This window comes from Sorex araneus, chromosome 4 (genome assembly GCF_027595985.1).
Source record: "Sorex araneus isolate mSorAra2 chromosome 4, mSorAra2.pri, whole genome shotgun sequence".
Taxonomy (NCBI): Eukaryota; Metazoa; Chordata; class Mammalia; order Eulipotyphla; family Soricidae; genus Sorex; species Sorex araneus.
In genome coordinates, this window is record NC_073305.1 from 133,872,684 (window position 1) to 133,899,565 (window position 26,882).

General features: G+C 45.4%; 1 protein-coding gene across 2 annotated transcripts in view; it reads right to left on the bottom strand.

Moving 5' to 3' along the window:
* Positions 1-26,882, bottom strand: part of SCML4 (Scm polycomb group protein like 4) — a 120,080-nt gene that overhangs the window by 25,809 nt on the left and 67,389 nt on the right. The window contains exons 3-5 of one of the 2 annotated variants that reach the window (XM_004605704.2): positions 17,877-18,006; positions 15,788-15,988; positions 12,900-13,094 (exon numbers count right to left, since the gene is read on the bottom strand). In XM_004605704.2, the coding sequence (XP_004605761.1) occupies positions 12,900-13,094; positions 15,788-15,988; positions 17,877-18,006 (526 nt within the window). Of the gene's footprint in view, positions 1-1,896; positions 2,014-12,899; positions 13,095-15,787; positions 15,989-17,876; positions 18,007-26,882 lie in introns of those variants that run through there. The other variant, XM_055136523.1, reaches the window with a different exon arrangement.

Sequence of the window (26,882 nt, forward strand, 5' to 3'; positions counted from 1 at the left end):
GTTTCTGAATCTGGAGGTGTGTGTGTGTGTGTGTGTGTGTATGTGTGTGTGTGTTGTGTGTATGTGTATATGTGTTTGTGCATGTGTGTGTGTTTATGTGTGTGTATATATGAGTGTGCACACGCACGTGTGTGTGTGCACGCGCATGCACGCGTGTGCACTCTCCTTCTGCCTCCCTGCGAAGGGCCTTGGGAAATACTCATACCCTTTTGACTTAGAGGCCACCTGGTGCAGCCCTGGAGGGTCAGGCAGGAGAGCCTGAAATGAGGAGAATCTCCAAGGAAAAGAGGGAAGAGGCACAGGACAGGAACAGAGCCTGAGAAAGCCAGAGAAGCATGGAGGGAAGGGCTGGGAGTGCAAAGCCTCAGCCAGAGCAACCAAGTTTTACTCTTGGCTGTGGCTGACTAACTTTTACCAAGGGTGCGAGACCCAACTGCTCACGACATGTGCTTGCATTGTTTTGTTTATAAGGGCTGGAGTGATAGATAGCACAGCAGGTAGGACATTTGCCTTGCATGCAGCTGACCCGGGTTTGATTCCTCTGCCCCTCTCGGAAAGCCCAGCAAGCTACCAAGAGTATCTCGACCGCACGGCAGAGCCTGGCAAGCTACCCGTGACATATTCGATATGCCAAAAACAGTAACAGCAGGTCTCACAATGGAGACATTACTGGTGCCCAATGGAGCAAATCGATGAGCAACGGGATGACAGTGACAGTGATGAAAGCACCATGACTTACCCAATGACTTACATGCTTTATATTCACTGTTGGGTTTCAGACATAGTACATTCCATTACCAATCCTACCACCAGTGTTCTCCCTCCCCAGGGATTCCCAGGCTCCCTCCTACCCAGACCCCAGCCCCAGCCTGCCACATTAATAGGTACATTTTTCAGTTCGACTGTGGAAGTTTGGGTCTTTTGTTTTCAGTGTTGTTTACTCTGGATATTTAATGGATATTTAGCTTTCCCATTCCTCTACATCACTGATGGACCTGAATTCCCTTGACCCCTGCTACCCATTGCTTCCCATCTGTCTTATTATTTTTTTAATTAAAAAGCTAAACTAGCATTTTGCTTGCATTGCCTAGCCTTTTGGAGCCCCCCCAGAGAAGACAAAATTTTCTCATGTAGTGCCTGCACATGAAATAATAACTACCAGTTACCATCTTACACACTGTTCTTCCCCAGCACTAAACAGTCCTTACTCTCTCTGACTCAGAATCTCTCTCATACATACACACACTTTTGCGCGCGCGCGCACACACACACACACACACACACACACACACACACACACACACACACACACACACACACATACACACACACACCCCTTGTCCCCACCTGTTTCCCACACCAGGCACAACCTCCCAGCTGAAGGAGCAGCTGCCTAGAGTGAATATTCCTGTAACCCACATGACCACCGGCCCCAGGCTGGGGTCAGTTGCTCGCCTGTCTCCCCAGTTCTGCAGCTCTGCAACCCAGCCCAGGGACAAGGAGGTCAACCGAGCAGATCCGTGTCCAGGGGGCTCTATGTGTATACAGCACAGTGCGGTTCTTTTGAAAGTGCCGGCAGCCTCACAGATCCCTTGTTCTGCAACCAAGATTAGAGCAGGAAGCAATACCACAGGTCCGATAACACTGCTGCTTGAATAGCAGCGGATTAACTATTACCGGATGTATCACCAGGTGTTGGCACCTAAGGCACCTCGCTGGAAAGCTCTGGAATGCAAAGAAAGAAACCAGCAAGGAGAGAAGCAGAAAGAGGGGGAGAAACAAGGGAGAAGAAACTCGCCCCCCTCCTGGCCCCAAACAATGACAGGTCTCTGGGATTGCTGCTCCCCTCTGCTCAGAGTCGGAGTCAAGAACACAGGAGAATTGTTTGCTACCTACCTGGGTTGTGCGACTTTCTCAGTGCCACCCCGTGATGCCCGAGCTCAGTGCTACTGCAAGAGGCAGAGGGGACCTCCGGGGATCACTCGGGGAAGCAAACAGCGCACTTCCTCCCCGTCCTTCTGCTGCCTTTCACTGAGGCTTCTGTGGAGGTTTGCAGAGTTTCTTTTCTCAGGCTCAGTCCCGCCCCTTGTTCTTGCTCAGATAAGCTCATCTTGTTTTTCCCTGGTCCCAGCCTTCCTGGTTCAAAGGGCACCGGGCTCTCCATGGAGGAGGCAGAGCCTTTCCTTCGCTTCAATCACATTTTCCATTATCTTGGTCCCTGGCCAGTATAGATTTTCTCTTGGAGCTGGTCTCTTTGCTCAGACCCCTCTGCCCTCAGAAGCAACCTCATGACTCCCCTCTGGTCCATGTAAGTGCGTTTTATCTTTTTTCACCCCTAATGAGATGCATAGAAACCACCCATCGTTTTACTGCCTGACCTCCAGGAGTCCTCCCCCATGAAGCCACTTAGCTATAGCTTTGTTCTAAGCCTCTGGGTAGATTTCTTCCCAATCGAACCCGGGTCGGCCATGAGCAAGGCAAACGCCCTATCTGCTGTGTTATCTTTCCAGCCCCAAGTCATTGCATCTTGGGGTGAAATGTTATAAAGGAGTTTGATAACCAACACAGATGGAAGGTTGCCTCATTGCTGCAAACTGCATGTTCAAATTAGTAGCAGTCACTATAAACTCAGCAGCAGTTGCGTTGTACCTGTCTAGACAGCTGCAAAGCAATATCTGTCTCAATCTTTGCTGAGAAGTTTGTGGGGTTATTTTGTTAAGCAATAGGTTTGCTATGTATGTATGGATGGGATCCAGAAAACTACCCCCAAATAGGAAAGGGATTTATCTACAGGCCTCCTGGTCTTCTAAGTGACATGGCTTCCTCTTGGCATAATTTATTTCCACCCTGGCTCTGATGGTGACCTGTTGATAATGGTGTGGATATCCTGCAGAGAGTGCCTTAGGGCCTGACATAGCAGCTTGGGGGATCAGTATAGTAACCCAAAGGGGGTGATGGGAGCCTCCAGTCACAGCTATTGTGCATCCTGATTGTCTGGCAGTGGCTGCATGCCTTGTCCTCGATCTTTGCTCTCTGTCCTTGCGCTATCAGAATTCTGACATATAAATTAGAGAGCCTGGTCTGTCTTCTTGGGTCTTCTCTGTGTCAGAGACAAGATGACCTTTGCAGCTGACCCAGCCATCCCACACCATCTGGCCAGCTGTACACAGGATGGGGGGATGGAAGTGCCTGGGGTCACCTAGAGGTTGGTTAACTTCCTGGAACCCAGGAGTCGATTTCTACTGACTTCTGCCATGGGGGCAAGGGCACGGGTGGGACTGCTAGAATTCCTGGAGCAGCCCTACAGGAAGGAAGTGTGTCACTGGCCATCCCCTTCACAGGCCCTTCTCCAGGCTCCCTCAGAAGGAACTTCCCTCCAGGGTCTGGAGAGACAGTCCAGAGCGCACTGTGCTTGCCTTGCATGAGGCCAACCCAGGCTTGATCCCTGGAACAGCCTTGTTCCCCCTGCCACCTCCTTGGCAGTGTGATGCCCAGTACCAGCCTGTTTGCAGAGACAGGTGGCTGCAGGGAAGTTGGAGTATAACGCCTTTGTCCCATTGCTTCTTCCCAGCATTTTCTGGATCATTTAAAATGCCAGACGAGAACAATGCCCAGTGCCCAGTGAGGCAGGCTCCCTAGGCAGGTTCTGCAGTGTGAGAAGCTGCTATTGGTGGGTTGGCCTGCCCCCGGAGAGAGATCACCGAGCACGAGGATGACAAGGAAACACTCATGGTGCCAGAATGAGGAGACAAACTTAATCCACTTCGGGAGCAGGGTCCCCTCCATCGTCCAAAGCGGGTCATGTTTATCGGGGTCTTTGCTAGAAGCAATGAGGACACCATCAGCATGTATGAGCACCTGCTCTGCAGGGTTGGCCTCAGAATGAGACTGGACACTCACCCCACCCTGTGAGCACCAGGGAACAGGATAGGAAAGCCAAAGGCAGGGGGAGGAACATGGCGACTTCCTTCCCACTCCTACAGATGTGTGCCTTGGAGTGAGGATCTTAGCTCGGTGGGCCCCCATGCACCCCACACAGAAGGCATTTGATAGGTGTTTGCCAACTGGTCACATGGGTGTAACATGTGTATCATGTTACATATGATGTAGCTCATACCACTTGACAAATTATGTTTCCATTTAGAAATAACAGCCTCTGGGGGCTGGATAGATAGTACACTTGTCTTGCACACAGTCAATGTGAGATCAGTCATGAGGCCTCATATATGTTTCCTTGAGCAGCGCTGCCATGAGTAAGCCCTGAGCATAGTCAGGAAAGAAGTAGAAAGACGGAAAGAAGGAAGGAAGGAAGGAAGGAAGGAAGGAAGGAAGGAAGGAAGGAAGGAAGGAAGGAAGGAAGGAAGGGAGGGAAGGAGGGAGGGAGGGAGGGAGGGAGGGAGGGAGGAAGGAAGGAAGGAAGGAAGGAAGGAAGGAAGGAAGGAAGGAAGGAAGGAAAGAAGGAAGGAAGGAAGGAAAGAAGGAAGGAAGGAAGGAAGGAAGGAAGGAAGGAAGGAAGGAAGGAAGGAAGGAAGGAAGGGAGGGAGGGAGGGAGGAAGGAAGAGAGCAAGGAAGCCCTTTTGGAAAGTAGCTGCCACTGTCACTGTCACTGTCATACCGTTGCTCTTCGATTTTTTAGAGCGGGCACCAGTAATGTCTCTCATTGAGAGACTTATTGTTACTGTTTTCGGCATATCCAATACACACGGGTACCTTGCCAGGCTCTGCCGCACGGGTTCCATACTCTCGGTAGCTTGCCAGGCTCTCCGAGAGGGGCAGAGAAATCGAACTCGGGTCGACCGCGTGAAAGGCAAACGCCCAACTACTGTGCTATCGCTCCAGCACGGAAAGTAGCTATTCTCTAATTTTCTTTAGAAGCTATTGAAAAGCAGGTTTGATTTCTAAACTCGATTCTTATCCATAATGTGAGAGTCCCTGCAGTGGTACCTGGCTGACAGACACCATACCAGGAAGACAACATCAAGCCTCAAGTATCAGTGTCCTTGCTAAATAAAGGAGTAGTGGTAGACATACACAGTGGAATACTACTTAGCAATAAAAAGAAAACCATGTCATTTGCCACTGCATGGTGGGACCTAAACAGTATTGCACGTAGCTAAACAAACCAGATGAAGATAAACACGGTACAAACACGGTAGGATTTCACTCATTTGTGGTAAGAATGAAACCAAACAAATGAACTAAATAAAACAAAAATAACCACTCAGGCATTAAGACCAAATTAGCGGTTACCAGAAAGGGGAAGGGGATTGGTGAGGCATGTAAAAGGGGCTGAGTGTAAGGGTGGAGAACATAGTTGGACTATTAGGGGTGAATTTAATATGTAGTCTAGGTGGATGTTAATTCATGAGGACTCACACCCAAAACTTTCATAATGTTTTGATGCAACACTATTTCAATACAAAATTAAAGAATAAATGTCTGTACTCATCTCTTTCTCCCATCTGCATGTCAAAAAGAGCTACCAGACAAAAAAGAAACAATTTGTTCCCATCATGCTAAACCTTCAAAGAGCAGGAAACCAATCTCTAAATTAGATCTTGCAGAAGTGTTCAACTATCACTTTTGTGGTTTCCAAAGATGATTTCCCCTAATCTTGGGGGAAAGACAGTTTGTTCTGTTGTGGGGCATAGAATTCAAGTCAGTAAATATTTACTGCAGACTCATGTTGTTTCAGGCTCTGCTGGGGACTAGACAGACCCAGCAGATTCCCGCAAAATAAGGCAGAATTCAAAGCCATCACAGATTGAAAACAAAGGCCTGGGGAACCCATGGGTATGTTCTAGGGGTGCAGGCAAAGGGCAAAGGGTACCTGTAGAGGTGGCAGTGGGCCATACTCAGGAGTTCACCTGTCCTCAGATTCCCTTTTCTTTCCTCCTCCTGCCTGTGCAAACCTCTGATTTCTCACCTGTGCTGCACCAGGGTCACTTCACCCAACCGCTCTGCCCGCATTGCCCTTTCTTGTCCAGATCGTGGATGCCTCTCAGGGATGCTGACTCTTCTTCAGTGGCAACTGTCCTTGCATAGAATGCCTGATTATGCTAAAACCCTGAAGCAAGTTTCCCTATACGTGGTCTGAGTGTCTGCCTCCCGGACTAGACACTTTGATGCTGCCTGGCACCCATTAGAAATGCAGATGAACCCTCTGATAGTGTGTGTCTGTGTGTGTCTGTGTCTGTATGTGTGTGTGTCTGTGTGTCTGTGTGCCTGTGTGTGTGTGTGTGTGTGTGTGTGTGAGAGAGAGAGAGAGAGAGAGAGAGAGATTAGATTATTTAACCTTCCCAGGCTGGCCCAGGAGCTGCATGTTATTCAGAGCCCCAGGTGGTTCCTGAGCACATTAACATTTGAGAGGCACCCCTAGTGCTTAAGCACAACTGAGACCCTCCCCCACCCGACATTCAAAGGTTAGGTTAAACATTTCCTATCATCATCTCAGGCTTCTGACAACATCATGTTATCAAGTCCATATTTCTACCTCATAGTCCTAAAGTCCCGGAGAGCTGGTCTGTGGTCTAACAGACAAATCGTGTTTGGGTGGCAGCTAGTCCAACTGGAGAACAGACTAAGTCTCTTGGTCTCAAACAACATGACTATAAGAAATGCTAGAATTCTGGGAGGGAGCAGGGGCAACGGACAGAGATAGTACAGGGGTTAACTGCTTGCCTTGGATGCTGCCAAACCAGGTTTGATCCCTGGTACTGTATGTAGTCCCTAAGCACTGCCAAGAGTGATCCCAGATCTCAGAGCCAGAGGAAGCCCTGAGTGTAGCCAGATGTGCACCCCTTGCAACTCCCCCTGAAAAGGAATTCTACTTCCAAAGTGACTGCAGGCTTCTGCGTGAGTCTGAAGGCTGGTTTTCCCTGGGCCAGGGGAAAAAATGCATGAAGAGAGGGTTCAGATTTCAAGATATTAGAAACTGACTTAGAAGAAGCACACTGTCTGCCTTAATATGGCTCCTTATTCTTGGAGTTCTCACCTTCACTTCCAGAAAACCCTTTTCTGGAGTCTGGGAACATCTGGCAGTCTAGGGTGGTCCTTGACTGCCTTTAGCCATGATGCTCAGCATGGGAGGGACCATTTAGAGGTCACATGACTCTAACCCTTCTGGTTGCCAGGTCACCTAATTATCATCCCACTCCATTATCACCAGCAACAGAGAGGTCATTGCCATTCAGACATCAACTTGTACCTCTGAATAGCTTTGGTTTTCCCAAGTTCTTTTCCAGCCTCATTCACCTCTACCTGAGGAGGTGCTCTGTGGTGGGCGCTCCTGCTGACTCTTTGGCTGCCAGATTCTCTACCTGAGGATTTCTTTTTTCTTTTTCTTTTTATTGAATCGCCATGAGATAGAGCATTACAAATCTGTTCATGATTGGGCTTCAGCCATACAATGCTCCAACACCCATCCCTCCATTAGTATAATCTCCCAGCTCATTCCCTCCCACCCACCCCCAAACCCCCCTACCTCAGTCCACCTCTATGGCAGACATCTCTCTGTCTCTGTCTGTCTCTGTCTCTGTCTCTCTCTCTCTCTGTCTCTCTCTCTCCCTCATTTTAGCCATTATGGTTTGCAATACTGAAAGATTATTCATGTATATCCCTTTATCTACTTTCAACACTCAGTTCTTGTCCAGAGTGATCATGTCCAACTATTGTTGTCATACTGGACTCTCCTCTATCTTAACTACCCTCCATACCTGGGACTCTCTTAACTTCACACACTTTGAACTTGAACATAACTCTAGCTGGGATCTATGGTTAAGGGGTATTTACTGGCTGCCAAGCTTTTGCCTTTCTTAGATGATGATATTCTTTCGGTACCAGCAGCTTCTTGCAGAAATGCCCTAGACTGTGAACTAAGCTACAGCCCCATGCCATCTTATAAGGCCCACTAAACAAAGGTACAAGCTTGCAATGATGCAATTTCTGGCAGAAATTTCTCTGGACTTAGTTACTAAAATACCAGAAATCCAAAACCACGCGGCCGCAGAGATCTCATATGCTCTTCATTCTCAGCAATGGAAAACAAGTTATCAAATGCTTCCTTTTTGGCAGGTCTGATTGTTGGGGGAAAATTCCAAATAATAATAGTGAGTTTCCTGTCAAAACATTGAATGTAATCAAAGTAAAGTGAAAATCATCAGCCACACGGGGAGGGGGGAAGGCGGGGGGGGGATGAGAAGTATACTGGGATTCTTGGTGGTGGTACATGTGCGCTGGTGAAAGGGATGCATGTTCTATCACTGTATGACTGAGACTTAAGCCTGAAAGCTTTGTAACTTTTCACATGATGATTCAATAAAAAAAAATTTTTTTTTAAAGATTGAAAAAAAAAGAATTAAAGTGGAAATTAAGACTTCGGTTTAGTCACATGTAACTTCAGGACACAGAGAGCAGATCTCTACAACCTACTGTCAGATCCTACAACCAAAAATTATTTCTTCCCCACATTCTCCGGTTTTGATTACAAGCAAGCATTCCATTTCCTTTGATGGTCCCTAATGTGTCGAAAGTTCATGCTGTCTGGCCACTAGGTGACGTGTTGTCTGGAAGTGCTCTGTGTGGCACCAAGCCCGCAATAGTCCTACTCTGATGTTGAACAGCCTTGGGACAGAGCAGATTCTGGTTCAAATGAGCTCACAATGCTATAATCTTTTTTCATTTGTTTTTGGGCCACACCCAGTGGTGCTCAGTGCTTGCCCCTGGCTCTGAGCTCAGGGATAACACCTGGTGGGCTCGTGGGACCATATGGAGTGCCAGAGATCAAACCTGAATCCGTGGATTGCAAAGAAAGCACCCTACCCCACTGTACTATTGCTCCAGCCCCACAACCCCACAATCTTGTGTGAGAACGATGTGGTCCTGTGGGTGCACAGGGAACTCAGAACCAACCAACATCCCCCTTTCCTTTACTCATACAAATACATGTGTCTTATTTGCCATCATGGCAGGAAAGCAGATGACACATCCATTAACCATCAAAAGCAACAGTAATATGTTATTTAAGGGAACAATTACAGAGCAATGGTAAGGAGGTGATATCTTGCTCTAGGGTGCCATTTAGACTGGCAGGCAAGACGAGGGGTGAGGATTCTGCTCAGGGCATAGGGTTCCTCCACCTGAACATGCGAAAAGTGCAGCACTCCATTCTGCAACTCCCAGGCCCTTGAGGTTTCTATGTTTGGAACCATCTGTTTTTCAAAACAACCAGAGGTTAAAAACTGGCTCAGTGAGACAACTGGCAACATTCCTTCCATGTTTGCCAAGGCAGCAAGGAAGGAATCCCTCCTTCCAGAAGGAAAATCCTGTATTAGTCAAGGGAAGATGAGAGGTGGCTCCTTTACTCTGAGAATGACCTGGAACTTCTTTCAGCATGGTGAGCTTGGATAAAGAGCTAACATGGTGGAAAACCAAGGCAAGAGCATCCTGAGAGATCTCTCAAGGAGGGCTGCCACTGGGCTCTGGGGACAGCATGTTTAAATGAAACTCTTTGACTTTCTGTTTTGGCTGAGGGTGTAAGGTACTTCATACCTGCAGGAGATGTGCAGGTTTAGCAAAAAGACACAGTGGAAAGATCTCTAGATGGCTACCCAGATCCAGCTCAATTGGGCAGAAAAACAGGTTAGCTAGAGGAGGCATTGTGGAGAAAATCACCCAGCATCTTCCCAAGGTCTTCTGCATCCTCCCAAGATGCAGATGCCTCTGCATCTTCCCAAGGTCTTCTGCATGTCTATGTGAGTAGCTTAGTATATGTCCCTGGAGCTTGAGACAAACCATGATTTGTTGCTTGATTCTTTTTTTTTCTTTTTAGATAATACCCAGCAATCACAGAGGTTACTCCTGGCTCATGTACTCAGAAATTACTCCCAACGGTGCTCGGGGGACCATATGGGATGCTGGGAATCGAACCCGGGTCAGCCACATGCAAGGCAAATGCCCTACCTGCTATGCTATCGCTCCAACCCCCGTTGTTGCTTGATTCTTATGAGAAATAATAGTCTGACTACTTAGATGGCAGAGCAGAGGAGAGAGGCCTGCAGGAATCCCCTTACAGACCCAGTTTGTTTGAGCAAAGATGGTGAGTTTCTTAGGGACCAAAAGGCACAGGAAGAGCATTGAGAAGTGAAATCACCTGAAATTCTTTCCACAGGATAGGCTGGAGATGTAAAGGGACCAAGCAGAAAGAAACTAGAGAATTTTCCCCACCACCAATGCCCCCTCGCCCTCCCTCCCGGCCACTCCCACCCCACAAACCCTCAACTACCTGGAAGCTGTGGAAGGAATTTGAATGACATGCCAAGAAGAGTTACATGCCAGGAAAGTGCTGGTGAGAGATGGTGAGATCACCAAAGAGCCCAAGTAAGAACCCAGAGGATAAGGAGTTTGCTTTCAACAACTGTCCAAAGCTCAAGGCTAGAGGGCAGTGCACAGCGGGATTGGCCATGTTGAAATTCTGCCACCTCTAGCCTCACCTGCACCCCCCTACTCTGACCATAATAATAGAGAATATTATCTAGAAAAAGGGAGGAACAAAAACACAAGGTTGAGGGCCATGGAGTGGGGTAAGGGAGAAGCCACCAAGTCTGCCTTTTCTGCAGAAGCAAGCCTGAGTGGGGATGAGCAGAAGCCAGGTGTCAGAGTAAAGCCTAAAGATTGATTGTCACCCTCATGGGGACACATTCACTATGGAATACAGGATGTTCTGTTACCTAAAAGGAGCCCAGAAAAATTTCAAGATGTGTCCTAAATTTCACTCAGGGACAAATGAGAAGTAAGCTCACAGGAAAATTTTACTTTATTTATTGATTATGTGGTGTCTGGGATTGCACTCAGGGCAAGTATGCAATTCAAGGCAAGTGTTGTACTGCTAAGTTACACTCCCCTTCATCACAGGATAAGTGTAAAGAAATGGAGACAAGAATTATGTAGCTTTATGGTTATATCCCAGAGGTCATGGCTTGTTCAGTGAAACAGCGATCCAAGCATCTGAGAAGTGAGATTAGGTCATTCTGTTACTCTCGTTAGAAGATTCATTAGAAGATACTTTAGCTTGATAATAAATTCCTGAGTCAGTGAAGGTTGACAGAAGAGTACAGATTCAAAGACTTTCAGAACCAGGAGAAACATTATTTATCAGGAACTCTAACTTATCATTTAACAAAGGAAATGAAAACCTGATTTTCCCAAACCCACAAACACAGACATCAGGAAACATGTAGGAGCACATAGTGACAGCTCATGACAACCATATTTTATTAGGTGCCTTCCTTCCTAAAGGCTGAACTCCTTCCAGTTTCCCAGCTCTCTAAGAGATTAAAGTAAAATTGTAGACAAGGTACTTGACACTTCCTGAGAAACTCCAGGCTAAGATTCTGAATTTACTTTCTCTGTTGTCCTTCTAGGTTTAATACATAGCAATTTTTAGAGTAAGAAGGGTCACACCTGACAGTGTTCAGGATTTACTCCTGGCACTGCACTCAGGAGTCACTCCTGGTGGGGTTTGGGGAACCATATGGGATGCTGGGGATTAAACCCAGGTCAGCTGTGGGCAAGGCAAGTGTACTATCTCTCCCTACCTAGTGTATTATCTCTCCAATCTCCAAGAAACAGACACTGTTATTGTAAATGTCCCTCTAGGGAATGCTCTCAGTCTGTAAGCACATAGTCATGGTTGTATCCATTTTTCATCATTCACAATAGCCACTCCCTACCTCAAAAACTCCCCGAGCTCACATATATATCCTATCCTAAGACAAGTTCTTGCATGGTGCTTTGAACAGAAGGTTCAGCAAAGGTTTTACAGAAGGAGACAATGACTAGATTTCTACTAGATTCCTTTTCTTTTCTTTCTTTTTTTCTTTCTTCTTCTTCTTCTTTTTTTTTTTTTTTTTTTTTTTTTTTTTGCTTTTTGGGTTATACCCGGCAATGCACAGGATGCACAGGGGTTACTCCTGGCTCATACACTCAGGAATTACTCCTGGCAGTGCTTGGGGGACCATATGGGATGCTGGGAATTGAACCCGGGTTGACTGCGTGCAAGGCAAACACCCTACCCGCTGTGCTATCACTCCAGCCCCAATAATGACTAGATTTCAATTTCTCTGACTGTAGGTTCTTAATAGATCAACACCACCACTTCCAGTTAAAGGGAAAAAGGCACTTTATGCTCCTCATTGAGACCCTGGAATCCAGAACCCAAAGCCATGTTCCACGCTCTGCAAAGACGGAAAGGAGAGTCCCATACTGGCCTCTCCCCTCAGGTTGTCAACGCTGTGGCAAGTTTGCCTACCTGTCCTTGCCACTCTTCATGCAGACCACTTCCCCATGTTGACCTAGTCTGGCATAGACGGTACACGTGTGATGTGGGGGTTGCTTTGCATTCTGGGGTGAGAGAGAAAACACTCTCCCTGGAACACATATTTGATGTACCCTGGTCCAGTCCCTGCCATCACACACACGATTACACCATAGATTGGCCTTGAACATCTGAGGTCTCCAGGAAGGACCCATGCCTTGAATTTTCTCCTGGGTTTCTTAGTTCATTCATTTTATAATCCTTCAACTCCTCAATAGCAAGGAATAAGTGCTCAAGCGTCTTAGCTTGAGGAGAGTGAAAATATTAAAAATACACAGTGTGTAAGAAGATCTGGTACTGAACTCAGAAGATTAACCCTGAAAGCTGTGATGGAGGATCTCCTCCCACTGAAACTTAAGGATTGCCTGGTGGCTTTTGGTCCCTGCCAGCCCCGATGACTGACTGGAGACCCAGAGGTACAGCCTCCAGGCCTCCAGCAGGCATTCTCTGAGGTGTTGTGGGTGCCCCTCAAGAGCACCAGAGACACGAGGGCAATGAAAGATGCCACCAGAGGAGGGAGGCCTACCTGACTCCATCCTGCCTTCCTCCTCCACCTGGGCTTCCTGGGAAGTTCTGTGGCCCCGGGAGAAGGGCTGGTGGCTGAAGAGGTCATCACACAGGAGGCTTCTGCACAGCTTGGTGAGGAAGCGGAGAACGTAGCCCAGGCTGTTCACCACAGGCAGACTCCGCAAGTGCTGCTTCCCATCGAAGCTTGCCGAGACTGGAAGACCAGAGAAACGACCACTCAGAACCTGTAGGTGTGTCCCCCACAAAACAAAAACAAAGACAAAAAAAAAAAGTAACATGAAGAATCTCCTCGGTGCAACCACAGCCTCCAGCAGACAAAGGGCAAATGCTCAGTGCTGGTCCTCCTGGGAATTCCTGAGCCAAGAGAAACTTGAAGGAATCCTTGATCCAAGAGAAGCCTCAGGTTATCCCTGCCTTCATGTCAAATTCTACACAACCTTCCTGCCCCATGAAGGCCCCTGAGGCCTTAGAAAGGGCTTAAGTGACCCACATCCCACAGCTGCTTCCATTAAAACTGGGTTAAAGACCCAGTTTCACAGCTTCATGATGAATCTTGGAAGAGATGACAAGCCAAGTCAATAGAACACCAATATTTGGGCTGAAAACTGGGGCCCGCTCAGGAGGGGGTGCAGGCCAAAAATCATCCAGTTTTACAGATCTTGGAGCTTCTGGAGTGTGTGGACGCAAATGTGGCCTGCAACACCTCCAAATTCCACAATACTGATGGCCCAGTAGAAGCAAAAAAAATTATGTGAAAATGTAAAATAGAAGCCAAATAAGCTCAATTAACAAAAACAATAACACAGAAGGCTCAATTTCAACAAACAGCTTAGTAACCTCTCAGTGACATTGATAACCCCATTGTGAGATATAACAATTTTCATGACTTTTCTTTTACTGAACTATTTTTCAATAATTACAGTAACCATTTCATTATGATAAGCAATTGAAATAAATTGTTTTGTGCCTGCCAAGGGAGGAAGAATTGGGGGATGTCTGTGGGAAATGGGACAATGGTGGAGGGAAGGTTACACAGGTGGTGAGATTGGTGTTGGAACATTGAATGACCAAAACAACTTTATTACAAATGACTTTGTAACCATGGTGTTAAATTAAAGTTTAAAAATAAAATAAAATAAATAAAAACAAGAAAATAGAGAAAGAAAGAAAGAAAGAAAGAAAGAAAGAAAGAAAGAAAGAAAGAAAGAAAGAAAGAAAGAAAGAAAGAAAGAAAGGAAGGAAGGAAGAAAGAGAGAGAGAGAAAGAAAGAAAGAAAGAAAGAAAGAAAGAAAGAAAGAAAGAAAGAAAGAAAGAAAGGAAGAAAGGAAGAAAAAGGAAGGAGGAAAAAGGAAGGAGAAAAAAGTGAGAAAGAAAGAAGGAAGGAAAGAAAGAAGTAAAAGAAAGAGGCTAATGTGAAAAAAATGGGGTGTCTCAAACTTGAGGCATACAAGAACCTTGGAAAATTCAGTCACATGAATACATTCAAGAAGGAGAGGCCCCAGTTAAAGACAAGCTCCCTCTTCACCCCTGAAGTGCATCTTGAGCCCTACTATCTAGTAGGGGAAAAAAACAGAAGGATTCACCTTCAACCTCAGAAGACAGCTGGGATCAAGAATATAGCTCTTATGGGCCAGAGAGAGAGCACAATGGGTAAGGCACTTTGTCTTGTCTGTGTCTGACCTCAGTCCAATCCCCAGTACCCTCTGAGCACCTCCAAGAATGATCTTTAGAAAGAAAAAAAAAAAGAATGATCTTTAGGCACAGAGCCAGGAGTAAGTGCTGTACACTATTGGGTGTAGCTCAACACCCCTTCCCCTTCCCCTCCCCCCTCAAAAGACATCTGGCTAAAGTGAGCCTCCTAGGTTAAGTGCAGGTGGAAACCACCTTTGTGTAGGGGGCTGCCACTCACACCATGCAGGTGAGACTCCACAGTGGGTAGGGTCACCAGGCTCATTTCTTGCCTCAGTGGCCACTGACTCTCCCTCCAGAAGCTCTGGTGTCAGGGCTGAAACTAGAGGAGGCAAATGGTAGGAAGGGGAGAAGGGATTTCTCTGACCCAAGGCAACCAGAGTTCAAGGAAACACATCTGAGATTTGCGGTTAAGACCAGGGACTTTCCTCACCACCCTTTAAGGGGATCTAGTACAAGGGGAAAGAAAGGAAAGGAATGGAGTAGATGAACAGTCAATGGAGGAGGGCCATGGTCAGGGTCAAGAGCTTTTTGATAAAGAGGCATTGAGGAGACACCCAAAAGGACTCCAGGAGCAACCCACAGAAATCGCCCAGGCTGGGAGTAGGGGGAAATGCCGGACAGAAAGAGAAAAGAGCGTGTCGAAGAAAGGTGGGAGAAAGGGCAGGCTTGGAGAACAAGGAGCAAGGAGGTGCCATGGTGCAATCCGAGTAGGATGCTCAGGAAAAGTGACTGCCAAGAGGCAGTCAGGACAGTTCACAGAGGGAACTGGGGGAGAGGGAGGCTGGAAGGACTTGGGATTTTTTTTCCCTGTGCATGACAAGGGTGCCTTTGAGGGCTGAGAGCAGAGGTGTAAGCTGACTTAGATTTACTTGTCAGGAGCCTGTGTGGATGTCAGGCAGGTGTTCTGGGTGTTGAAAGTTAGAGTCAGAGGAGCAGCGGCTGGTTGGGAAGATGGGAGGGAGCGAAGGGACAATCAAGGGCAAGGATTCTGTGCCCAACCTTCTTGTTCTGGTCTGGAAGCACCTGTTTGTGGACCCCCCCCCCGTGGGGGGAGGTTGGGGGTGTCCGTGAGCACACCAGCTCATTAGGGACACTGGAGCCCAGCCCATGGAGGACATCCCGACCATAACCGCCGACAAGCTGCCCAAGGATCAGAGACACCCAGGGCTCTTCATACCACATCCCTGGGCTTACCCGACACCATCTCGCCACCGTAGCCCTGCTTGACCAGGGAGAAGACCAGCTTCTGCTGGTGGGCACAGTCGATGCAGGCCTGCACTGCCTGCTGCAGGACCGCTGATGGCCGCTCAGGCCCGAAGTGCTCTGGGAGCTGCTGCACCTTCCTCCGTGCCAGGTAGGGCCCCGCGTCGGCCTGCTTGTTGATGTAGAGCCGGACTGTGGAAACAGGGACCCGAGCCCTCAGCACCCAACATGGCCCTGCCTCACACCCTCGGCTCTGGCCCGGGCAAAGTTGGTAAGCACCAAAGGAGACCCTATTCTTGCCAAATTAAGAATTAAAAATTGAGTGTTGGTAAATTCCAGTGAATGCTTTATAGATTTTGAATATTGACCCTCTAGTGTGGGGGGGAGGGGTGAGCAGTGGCCAGAGGAAGGGAGGCTGGGTTCCTTGAGGGAGAAAGGTGACTGTTGGAATTATGTCTATGAGAAACTATTCTTTATAGAATTGTAAACCCAAAATAATAATTTTTGATTTTTAAAAAGGAAAAAACCCTTAATATTATATCACTGTCACTGTCATCCCGTTGCTCATCAATTTGCTCGAGCAAGCACCAGTAACGTCTCCATTGTAAGACTTGTTTGTTACTGTTTTTGGCATATCGAATATGCCACGGGTAGCTTGCCAGGCTCTGCCGTGGGGGAGAGATACTCTCATTAGCTTGCCGGGTCCCCTGAGAGGGGTGGAGGAATTGAACCCAGGTCCGCCACGTGCAAGGTGAATGCCCTACCTGCTGTGCTATCGCTCCAGCCCAATATTACATCAATTATTTTAATGTTAAGAATCTAAAGAATAAGAAACATTTCAGTCGCTGTATTGCAAACCACAATGCCAAGAGAGAGGTGGGTCAGGGGTGGGGGAGGTGGAGAGAGAAGTGTCTGCCAGAGAGGCAGACTGGGGCAGAGGAGGAGGTGATGGGAGGAAAACTGGGGATGGACATTGGTAGTAGAAAATATGCACTGGTGAAGGAATTGGTGTTGGAACATTGTATGACTGAAACCCAATAATGATCAACTTTGGAACTATGTATCTTACAGTGATTCAATTAAAAAAAGAGAGAGCGAGAATGAGAAACACACTTGTTTTCGAGCTTAATAGAGTTTCTTTTTTCTACATAGAGAACATTTTCTTTCTTTTTTTAAGCTTTTTGGGTCACACCTGACAATGCTCAGGGGTTACTCCTGGCTCTGCACTCAGGAATTACTTTTGGCGGTGCTCGGGGGACCATATGGGATGCTGGGAATCGAACCCAGGTCAGTCGCGTGCAAGGCAAATGCCCTACCCGCTGTGCTATTGCTCCAGCCCTGAGAACATTTTCTTGTATAAACTCTGCAAATAGAAATCAGAAGAAAGAAAATAACAGAAATAATAATAATAATAATAAAATTAAAAGAGTGACCCCCTTTGGATCCCCAGCACTGCATTCGGTCTTGCCGGAAGTGATCCCTAAGTGCAGAACCTGGTACAAACTCTGAGAACTGCAGGGTATGGCCCAAACTTCCCCCCACCAAAAAATAATTAAAAAAGGAGAACCAGGAACAAAGCAATAGTGCAATGAACAGAGAGTTTGCCTTGCACACAGCTGTGCACACACACAGATTGATCCCTGGCATCCCAGTGGTCTCTCAGGCACCTCTAGGAGTAATTCCTGAGTACAGAGCCAGGAGTAGCCTCTGAGCACTGCAGTGTGTGGCCCAAAGATTAAATAAATAAATAAAAAAGGAGAACCAGAGAGACGGCTCAGAGGCTAAGGTGCTTGCCTTGTAGGTGGTCAACCCCAGTTCAATCCTTAGCACCACATAGGGTCCCCTAAGTACCACCTCTGGGACTGATCCATGAGCACAGAGTCAGGAGTAAGACCTGAGCACTGCAGGGCATGAGCACCTCCCGAAAAAATTAAAAGAGGGGAAAGAATCAATGACCCTAACTACTCGGACTTTCTCTCAAGAGAGACTCACCCTCACCTGTGTTTATGTGACTCTGGTTTGCCAAGTGTTGGGTAGGGAGCAGACCATCACAGCCCCAGAGTTCAGCTGGCACACATACCTGTGAGAGCCTGTGGGACAGCCAGGCTGGGGATGGTGGCTGCGTCCTGTGGGATGGAGCTGAGGTCAGGCTCTGGGGTACTGCGTGGAGGTGAGAGAGCCAAAGGAGTCATAAGAACCTGAGTCTTGAGCTGAAAGAGAGAGGCCAGTGGTCCATGAAAATCTAGAAATGCTTCCCAAACCTTCCCAGAATCTTTCCCTGTCCAGGAAGGTGGGTAACCTGGTTGGGCGATTTTAAAATGTGTCTAGGGCAGCTGCCTGAACATCAGCAAGGGGGAACCAACATAGCAGAATTGAACAATCAGTCCAATAAATCATGAGCATCCACCATGAAACATCAGCTTTGAGTTTGGGTTCCAGTTCAACTCAGCTGCTCAAGAACCCTCTCCTAAGTCTTGTAGTAGATGCTTTTTAGAGCCTGCTTTTCCTCCCTCTACTGTCACTGTCACTGTCATCCTGTTGCTCATCGATTTGTTCGAGCGGGCACCAGTAATGTCTTTCATTGAAAGACTTATTGTTACTATTTTTGGCATATCCAATACGCACGGGTAGCTTGCCAGGCTCTGCCGTGCGGGCTCCATACTCTCAGTAGCTTGCTGGGCTCTCCGAGAGGGGTGGAGGAAACGAACACCGGTCGGCCAAGTGAAAGGCGAAAGCCCAATTGCTGTGCTATCACTCCCACTCCCTCTACAGGGGAGAATAATTGCTCCTCTCAGGAAATGGCAAGTATGAAAAGAAAACATTTAGCCAGGGATCATGCAAAGGGAGATACTCCATTAATGTTAGTGATCATGATTGCTGTCAGTTTACTGTCATTATTAGAGATCCCAGAGATGCAAAGGAGTTCCAAGTTTCTTGTTGCAGCAGTGATTCAGGAGGGGGAAATTGTCCATCTTTCCTAGGATGCAGAGACTCTCTACATGACACTTTCTACATGTAAGCACACACCCATAAGCCTTTGCACACCTGTTCTCCTCACACCTCATAGCAGATCGAGATCCCAACAGACTTACAAAGGTACACAAGAATTGCCTACCCAGGAGCTGCCTGTTCTAAGTTGCCTCATCTAAGCCTGAGCTTCTTAAATTCAGGGTGTAGACCTCAAATGGGGGATCACGTAACTGAATGTGAAAGTCATGATAAATCTTAAACATTTATTTTAAAATAAATTTCTTCATGTTTTATCATCAATAAATATTTATTTTTCCACCTAAGCAGTGTATCTGAAGTCATAAACATCTCTTGGGCAAGAAAACAGGGTCAAAAGTAGAAAACATTTAAGACTTATCATCAATCTAAGCTAATCTAAAAAATTTTACTAGCACATACCCCACCATTGCCACGATGTAAGCTTATCTACTCGCCTTGTTTCAGAGACTCATAAATAAATCTCGAAAGAGATCAACTAGCTGCAAAATTTTTCAGACAACTATTCTCTGATGAGACCTTCTGGGTGATCTCAGGAGAGGTTCAGGCCAGCTCCTGCCCTTACAAAGCCCCAGCAGCCACTCCCACACACCAAAGCCACTGCCATGCTTCTACCCAGTTAAACATTCTGGATTTTCTGGAGTGACATCTCCAAACTCTACAACACTGACATCCCAGTAGTAGCAGACCAGATTCTATGGGATGTAAAGTACAAGCCAATCAACCTCAACTAACAAAACCATTAATACAGAAGGCTTAACTTGCAACAGCAGTTTAGTAAACACTTAGATAAGCCAGGAATAAACCCTGAGCACCACCAAGTGTGGCCCCAAATCCAAAACATTAAAATAAAAACAAACAACAGGGGCCGGAGCGATAGCACAGCGGGTAGGGCGTTTGCCTTGCACGCGGCCGACCCGGGTTCGATCCCCGGCATCCCATATGGTCCCCCAAGCACCGCCAGGAGTAGTTCCTGAGTGCAAAGCCAGGAGTAACCCCTGAGCATCGCTGGGTGTGACCCAAAAAGCAAAAAACAAAACAAAACAAAACAAAACAAAAACAACATTGATATTTTCCTGAACGCTATTTAGTTAACTCAGAGAGAAGTGATGCTGGCTCTAGTTCTAAAGTTTTAAGACGTTTTTCCTCTAATTCTTGAGAAATGAAGCATCACAATGAAACAGGAGGAGTCTCGTGTGGGTGTTGGGAGAAGACAAGCAGGAGAGCACATGCAGTTACTCTCCAAACGGTGAATTCATGAACTCTGTTACAACCCTTGGAAGGCACTGGCCCAACACAAAGGGCCATGTGTTGCAGGGCATAGGGAGACCACAAGGGCAGATGTAGGACCAATTTCTAATCCTGGTTTTGCTTCAAAATTACATGGGATCTGGGGGCTGGAGTGATAGCACAGCAGGTAGGGCATTTGCCTTGCACGCAGCCAACCCGAGTTCGATTCCCGCATCCCATATGGTCCCCTGAGTACCGCCTGGAGGAATTCCTGAGTGCATGAACCAGGAGTAACCCCTGTGCATCTCTGGGTATGACCCCCCCCCCCGCCCCAAATTACATGGGATCCTCAGCAACTCACCCAGTGGCCCTGGGCTTCATCTTCCTAGGCCGTCTGATAAGGTGGAGGTGTTGGTTTCTAAGTTTTTATTTACCTTATCATGTTATATGTGTGTCGCATTAGACTCCCTGGTAAGGCTCAAAAATAAAAAGCACTGTGAGTAATAAATTCCACTCAATGTTGGCTTGGTTAAACTACCATACAGGGAGCTTTCTGAATTACACAGCACTGTAAAAGCAAGGTACAATAGATTAATCCAGTCCTGCAGATGTGCTCATTCAAGGGTTTAAGCACCTCTCACATTCCTTTTTTTTTTTTTTGCATCATTACTTTTTTCCTTCTTTAGCTTGGAGTGGCAAGTTCACAAGTAGTTATAGATTTGTAAATACTTTATAACTCTTAACCTGCCATTGTGACCATCCGCCAATACTAAAAATGAATTTAAAAAATAATTTTAGTCATCTCTATCCATGTTTACAAGGCATTATGCCTAGTCATTGGTTTTTCAAGATGTGAAAAACCACTTGGTTTGGGAGATCCTTGTCATTTAGGGAAATAAAATGGTTTATTTTTTTAAAAAATAAAAAAATACAAAGCACTGTCGCTGTCTGTCTGTCATCCCCGTTGCTCATCGATTTCCTCAAGCGGCACCAGTAACATCTCTATTGTGAGACTTGTTGTTACTGCTTTTGGCATATCAAATATGCCATGGGTAGCTTGCCAGGTTCTGCCGTGCGGGTGGGATACTCTCGGAAGCTTGCCAGGCTCTCTGAGAGGAATGGAGGAATCGAACCCAGGTTGGCCTTGTGCAAGGCAAACGCCCTACCCGCTATGCTATCTGAGGCAAAATCAATGTCAGTGCCATATTTGGGGGGTTTATTTTCTTTGTTCGGGGTTGTTTGTTTGCTTGTTTTGGCTTGGTTTGAAAGCCACACCTGGTGGTACTCAGGGGTTACTCCTGGCTCCATACTCAGGAATTTCTCCTGGCAGGCTTGGGGGACCATAAAGGATGCCAGGGACCAAGCTTGGGTCAGCCTCCTGCAAGGCAAGTGCCCTCCCTGCTTTACTATCACGCTGGCCCAGTGCCATATTTTCGACGTTGGTTAGAAAGGTATATGGAGTTCAACTTCCAGGAATATAGAAAAGTAGGCTATGTATATAAATCACAAACAACTGTAGGACTGGACAGATAGCACAGGGGTCAAGTTACTTGCCTTGAGGGCAACAGACTCAGTTCAATCCCCAGCACCATGTATGCTTACTCCCCACCCCACCCCAGCAGTGCAAGGGGTCACTCCTGAGCACAGAGCCAAGGGTAATTCCTGAGCACCTCTAGTGAGGCTCAAAAATGAAAAAAAATTGCAAATAATAAATAAAATGTAAGATTTATAAAAATATGAAAGTACTGACAAAAAACTATACAGGCCAAATATAGGTAAAATTGAGATCTTGGGAATTGCTCTGGAAGGTTCTTGCCTTGCATGCAGCCATGGATTGATCCATGATGGCACCACATATGATTCCCTGAACTCTGTCAGAAGTGATTCTTAAGTACAGTCAGGGACAAGTCCTGAACACTGCCAAGTGTAGCCTCAAATCCCCCCAAATTAAAAAATTAGCTTTTCTGGCAGTGCCACCCAATAATCTAGAAACACAAATGCATATCATCTCTAGACAAGGTCCTAAAGAAGTCCCAAAAACAATTTGTCAAGGTTGATGAACAACAAAGTTCAAAACACACAAAAACACAAGAAGGCAAGAACCAAAATAGAATTAGTCATAAAATTCCACAAATGTTTGCAATACTCTTATCATTGTATCACTGTCACTGTCATCCCATTGCTCATTGATTTGCTTGAGTGGGCACCACTAACGTCTCCATTGTGAGACTTGTTACTGTTTTTGGCATATCAAATACACCACGGGTAGCTTGCCAGGCTCTGCCTTTCGGGTGAGATACCCTCAGTAGCTTGCCAGGTTCTCTGAGAGGGGCGGAGGAATCGAACCCGGGTCGGCTGCATGCAAGGCAAGGCCCTACCTGCTGTGCTATTGCTCCAGTTCAATACTCTTATTAGATTGGATTATATGACATTAGATATAAAGAAGTCAAAGGACGTGTTTGAAAATATCTCAAGAGGGTATGAAACTATTTTTAAGATATAGCATAGTAAATTTGAAAAAGAACCAAATTCAACTTCTACAGATGAAAAATAAGATAACTAAAATGAAAATCCAGATAACAGCATAACTAAAGAAAGAAATAGTGAACAGAGTGGTATCATAATAAATTATCCAAAAATCAGCATAGAAAGAAACAGATGAAAACCACAGAGTTTAAAAGACATAGGTACTATAAGATTTTAACATTCAAGTTTCAAAAGGAAAGGAAACGGAGAATGTCATAGAGACTAAATCTGAAAAGAGAGTGGCAAAGAATTTTCCAAGTATGACCAAAATGTACAACCCACAGATATTAGAAGATCCAACAAATCCTAAAGAATATGAATAAAAACAGAAATCTACAGGTAGAGACAACAGAATGAATACATAGAACACAAAGAAAAAAATTTCTAACTAGCAAAACCTTGTAGGCAACACCTAAAGTAGACTTTTACTACCATGAACCTAAAGACAAGTAGAATAATGTTTTCCGTGTGCTGAAAGGGAAATAACAACCTAAAATTCCACACCCAACAAAATATTTTTTCTAAAAATAAAGAAATCTTGCAGTTTACTGCAATGTGGATGGAACCGGAAGGTATCGTGTAAAGCAAAGTATGTCAGGGATGACAAGAACTGGGTGATCTCACTCATCTGTGGAACATAGAGAAACAAAACAAGGGCATAGACAGTATTAAATGATGACAAACCCTTGGCTTCGGATTACAGAACTGAATATTATGAAGCAGTGGGAGAAAGAAGAGGTGGACTAGAAGTGACCTGAGGACATAGGAAGAAGCTCTTTGGCACTTTGGTGGTGGTGTAACTTTGTACATCTAAACCTTAAATGTTAATACTATTTATAACCATGTTACTTAAAAGACAACAAAAATTTTAAAGAGATAACATGAAGTCAATATTGCAGTTTCACCTGTATTCACTTAAAAATTAGTTGGTTAAAAATTAAGCCAGGAGTAAACCCTGAGCACTGCTGGATATAGCCCCAAACCCAAAAAATAAAAATAAAATAAATATACTTCCGCACCATCAAAGGTGCACTTTAGGCAAATGGAAAGTAATTCTAGATAGGTTTGGTAGGGGAAATATAAGAAGGATTTCCTCTCTCTTTTTTAATGGGGTGGGGAGCGCTCAACTGTCTTATTTTTGGCTCTGTGCTCAGGGATCAATCCTGGACCATACGAGGTGCTGGGGGTTAAACCCAAGTTCGTTGTATGCAAGGCAAGCACCTTACCTATTGTACGATCTTTCTGCCCTCAGAATTTTTATTTTTTAATGTTTATAACTTGGGTTTGTGGGGGGGGGGAGGGTGGATATACCAAGGAGTACTCAGTGCTAACTCATGACTGTGCTCAGGGATCATTCCTGATAGTGTTCAAGGCACCATAAGTGGTACTAGATTGACTGCACACAAGGAAAGCACCTTGTCCTCTATACTATCAGGCTGGAAGGATACTGGATTAAGCGTATTTAAAAGTCATAAATAAGCAATATACAAATTAAAATGGCTGTAGAAAACTATTAATTTTTGTATTATGAGAATGACAAAGAAAAAAGCTAAAATGTCTATCAACAGAAACATAAGTGGAGCTATTATTGGCATTAAAATCCCCTAATGTTCTATTATTATTTCAGAAGAAGTAAGGTTGAGGTTAACTTTAGAAAATATGTTGTATCCAAAAAATATGTTGGATTTGATGCAGTATCCAACCTCATCAAAAATGGGGAGAAGAAATGAACAGAAACTTCCTCAAAGAATAAATTCAAATGGCCGAAAGGCACATGGTAAAATGTCCCAACATCACAAATCATCAGGGAAATGTAAATCAAAACAACATCTCGCACCCTAGAGACTGGCACACATCCAGAAGAAGAGCAACAAGTGCTGGCACGGATGCAGGAGAAAGGGATTCTCATTCACTGTTGGTGGGATTGTTGACTGGTCCAGCCTTTTTGGAAAACAACATGGACATTCCTCAAAAAAACTAGAAATTAGGCTCCCATTTGACCCAGCAATACCACTTCTGGGGATATACTCTGAGGGATAAAAACATACAGCTGAAACACCAACTGCACTTCTATGTTCGTTGCAGCACTACTCACAGTAGCCAGAATCTGGGAACAATCGGAGTGCCCGAGGACAACTGGATAAAGAAACCATGTTACATTTACACAATAGAATACTGCACAGCTGTTGGAAAAAATAAAGTCATAAAATTTACCTATAAATGGATGGACAAGTAGAATAACACATTGAGTGAAATAAGTCAGAAGGAGAGGGACAGATATAGAATGACTGCACTCATTTGAGAATATTTTTTTAAATAGTATGAGACTAATATCCAAGGCCAGGAAAATAGCAGCCAGTAGTACTAGTCAATGATTCGGAGCTTGCCATAAGTTTGTGAGGGCAAAGAGCAGTTAGGATAGAAAAGGAAACAGTATGACAATAATAATTAGAAATGATCACTCTGGACAAGAACTGAGTGCTAAAAGTAGGTAAAGGGATATACATAATAACTTTTGATAACTTGGTGGTGGGAAATGTACACTGGTGGTGGATGGGTGTTGGAACATTATATAACTGAAACCCAATCATGAACCACCTTGTAACTGTGTCCCACTGTGATTCAATAAAAAAAAAAATTTTAAAGAAAATATGTTGGATTTGTTGGGCAATTTTTAGTACCCTAGAAAACAGAATTTAAACTTTCAAAGGGTAGAAAGAAAAAACTAAGTAATAAAAAATAACTCCAAGAAAGGTAGGAAAGCCAGATAAGAGGAAATTAGAGTAAGTAGAATAATAGACTACACAAAATAAGATAAAGATCCAATTTAAAGCATCAGTAATTTATTCAAACATAAACTAAATAAAAACTGCTTAGTCAAAAAACAAAAATTAGGGGCCTTCTTAGAATGGGTGCAACAGATACCCCTCTCTGCCAGAAGACCCAGAAGCCCTCACCCAGACCTATCCTCTCAGTCCCCCCATTTTTCTGGCATAGAAACCACTCAGCTCCACAATTGAACCTCATCAATCCACCAATCCACTAAATCGTTCCAGCTGCACACCTCCAAATTCCACAGTACTGACAGTCCAGCAACTCTGATGGGAAAGTTACTCACAAGACCACCAAGCTCACTGAGCAAAAACAATAACACATCAGCTAAACAAATTCTCAGAAAATTACTTTAGTAACACCACTGTGAGATATAACAATGATAGAAATTGACTTTTATCGAACTAATTTTGGATACTTCCTTTGCCATTTTGTTGTAATATGATATAAATTTGTTTGTACCTGCCAAGAGGACAGTCCTGAGGGTGGGTGGGAAACTGGGGACATTGGTGGAGGCAAAGTCACACTGGTGGTAGGATTGGTGTTGGAACATTGAGTGCCAGAAACACCTGTATTATGAACTTTGTAAATCACATGTTACAATTTTTTAAAGTGTGTGTGTATGGGGAAACCCAAAGATTATTACTCTGGATACTAAGGAAGAAAGGTGTCTTCCCCAAAGTTACTGATGTTCCCTCCGCCTTCACATAGACACGGATACCTGTGGGTGTGACTTATTTGAAAATTCTTTCTTCCCCCGATTATCCAGTTTCACTGAGGTCACCAGAGTCATCCTAAACATTCAGTGACCTGATAAAGAAGGGGAATTTAGAGATAGGCCCTCATAGTGTAAGTGAAGTCACAAGGATAAAGCTGCCTGCGAGCCAAAGAACTCTCAAGAACACCAGTTTCCCTGGCCTTACATGCTGGGGGAAAAGGCAGCTCAGATAGAGAAGGGAACACCAAGTAGAGGATGCTGGGAGGACCCATTCAGGTTGGAAGATTCGAACTGAAAGTAGATTATAGACTGAATATGAAGGCCACTCAATACCTCTATTGCAAACTACAACACCCAAAAGGAGAGAGAATGAAAGGGAATGCCCTGCCGCAGAGGCAGGGTGGGTGGTGGGGGATGGGGTGGGGATGGTGAGAGGGATACTAGGATCACTGGTGGAGGTAAATGGGCACTAGTGGAGGGATGGGTAAACGATCACTGTATGAGTGAAATGCAAACACAAAAGTTCATAAGTTTTTAACTATACATCACAGTGATTATCTAATAAAAATTAAAAAAAATACCAGTTTCCCACCAGACAGCTCTGAGACCTCTCCTTCCAGTCCAGCTGACATGAGACAGTACATTTTTACTCTCAGAGCCGAGCAGTTCACTGCGTTTTGTTTCACCAGCCCATGGGAATGAACATGTCAGATTCTTCTTTTTTTTAGGGGGAGGGGCATACCCTACTGCACTAGGGATCACTCCAGATGGGGC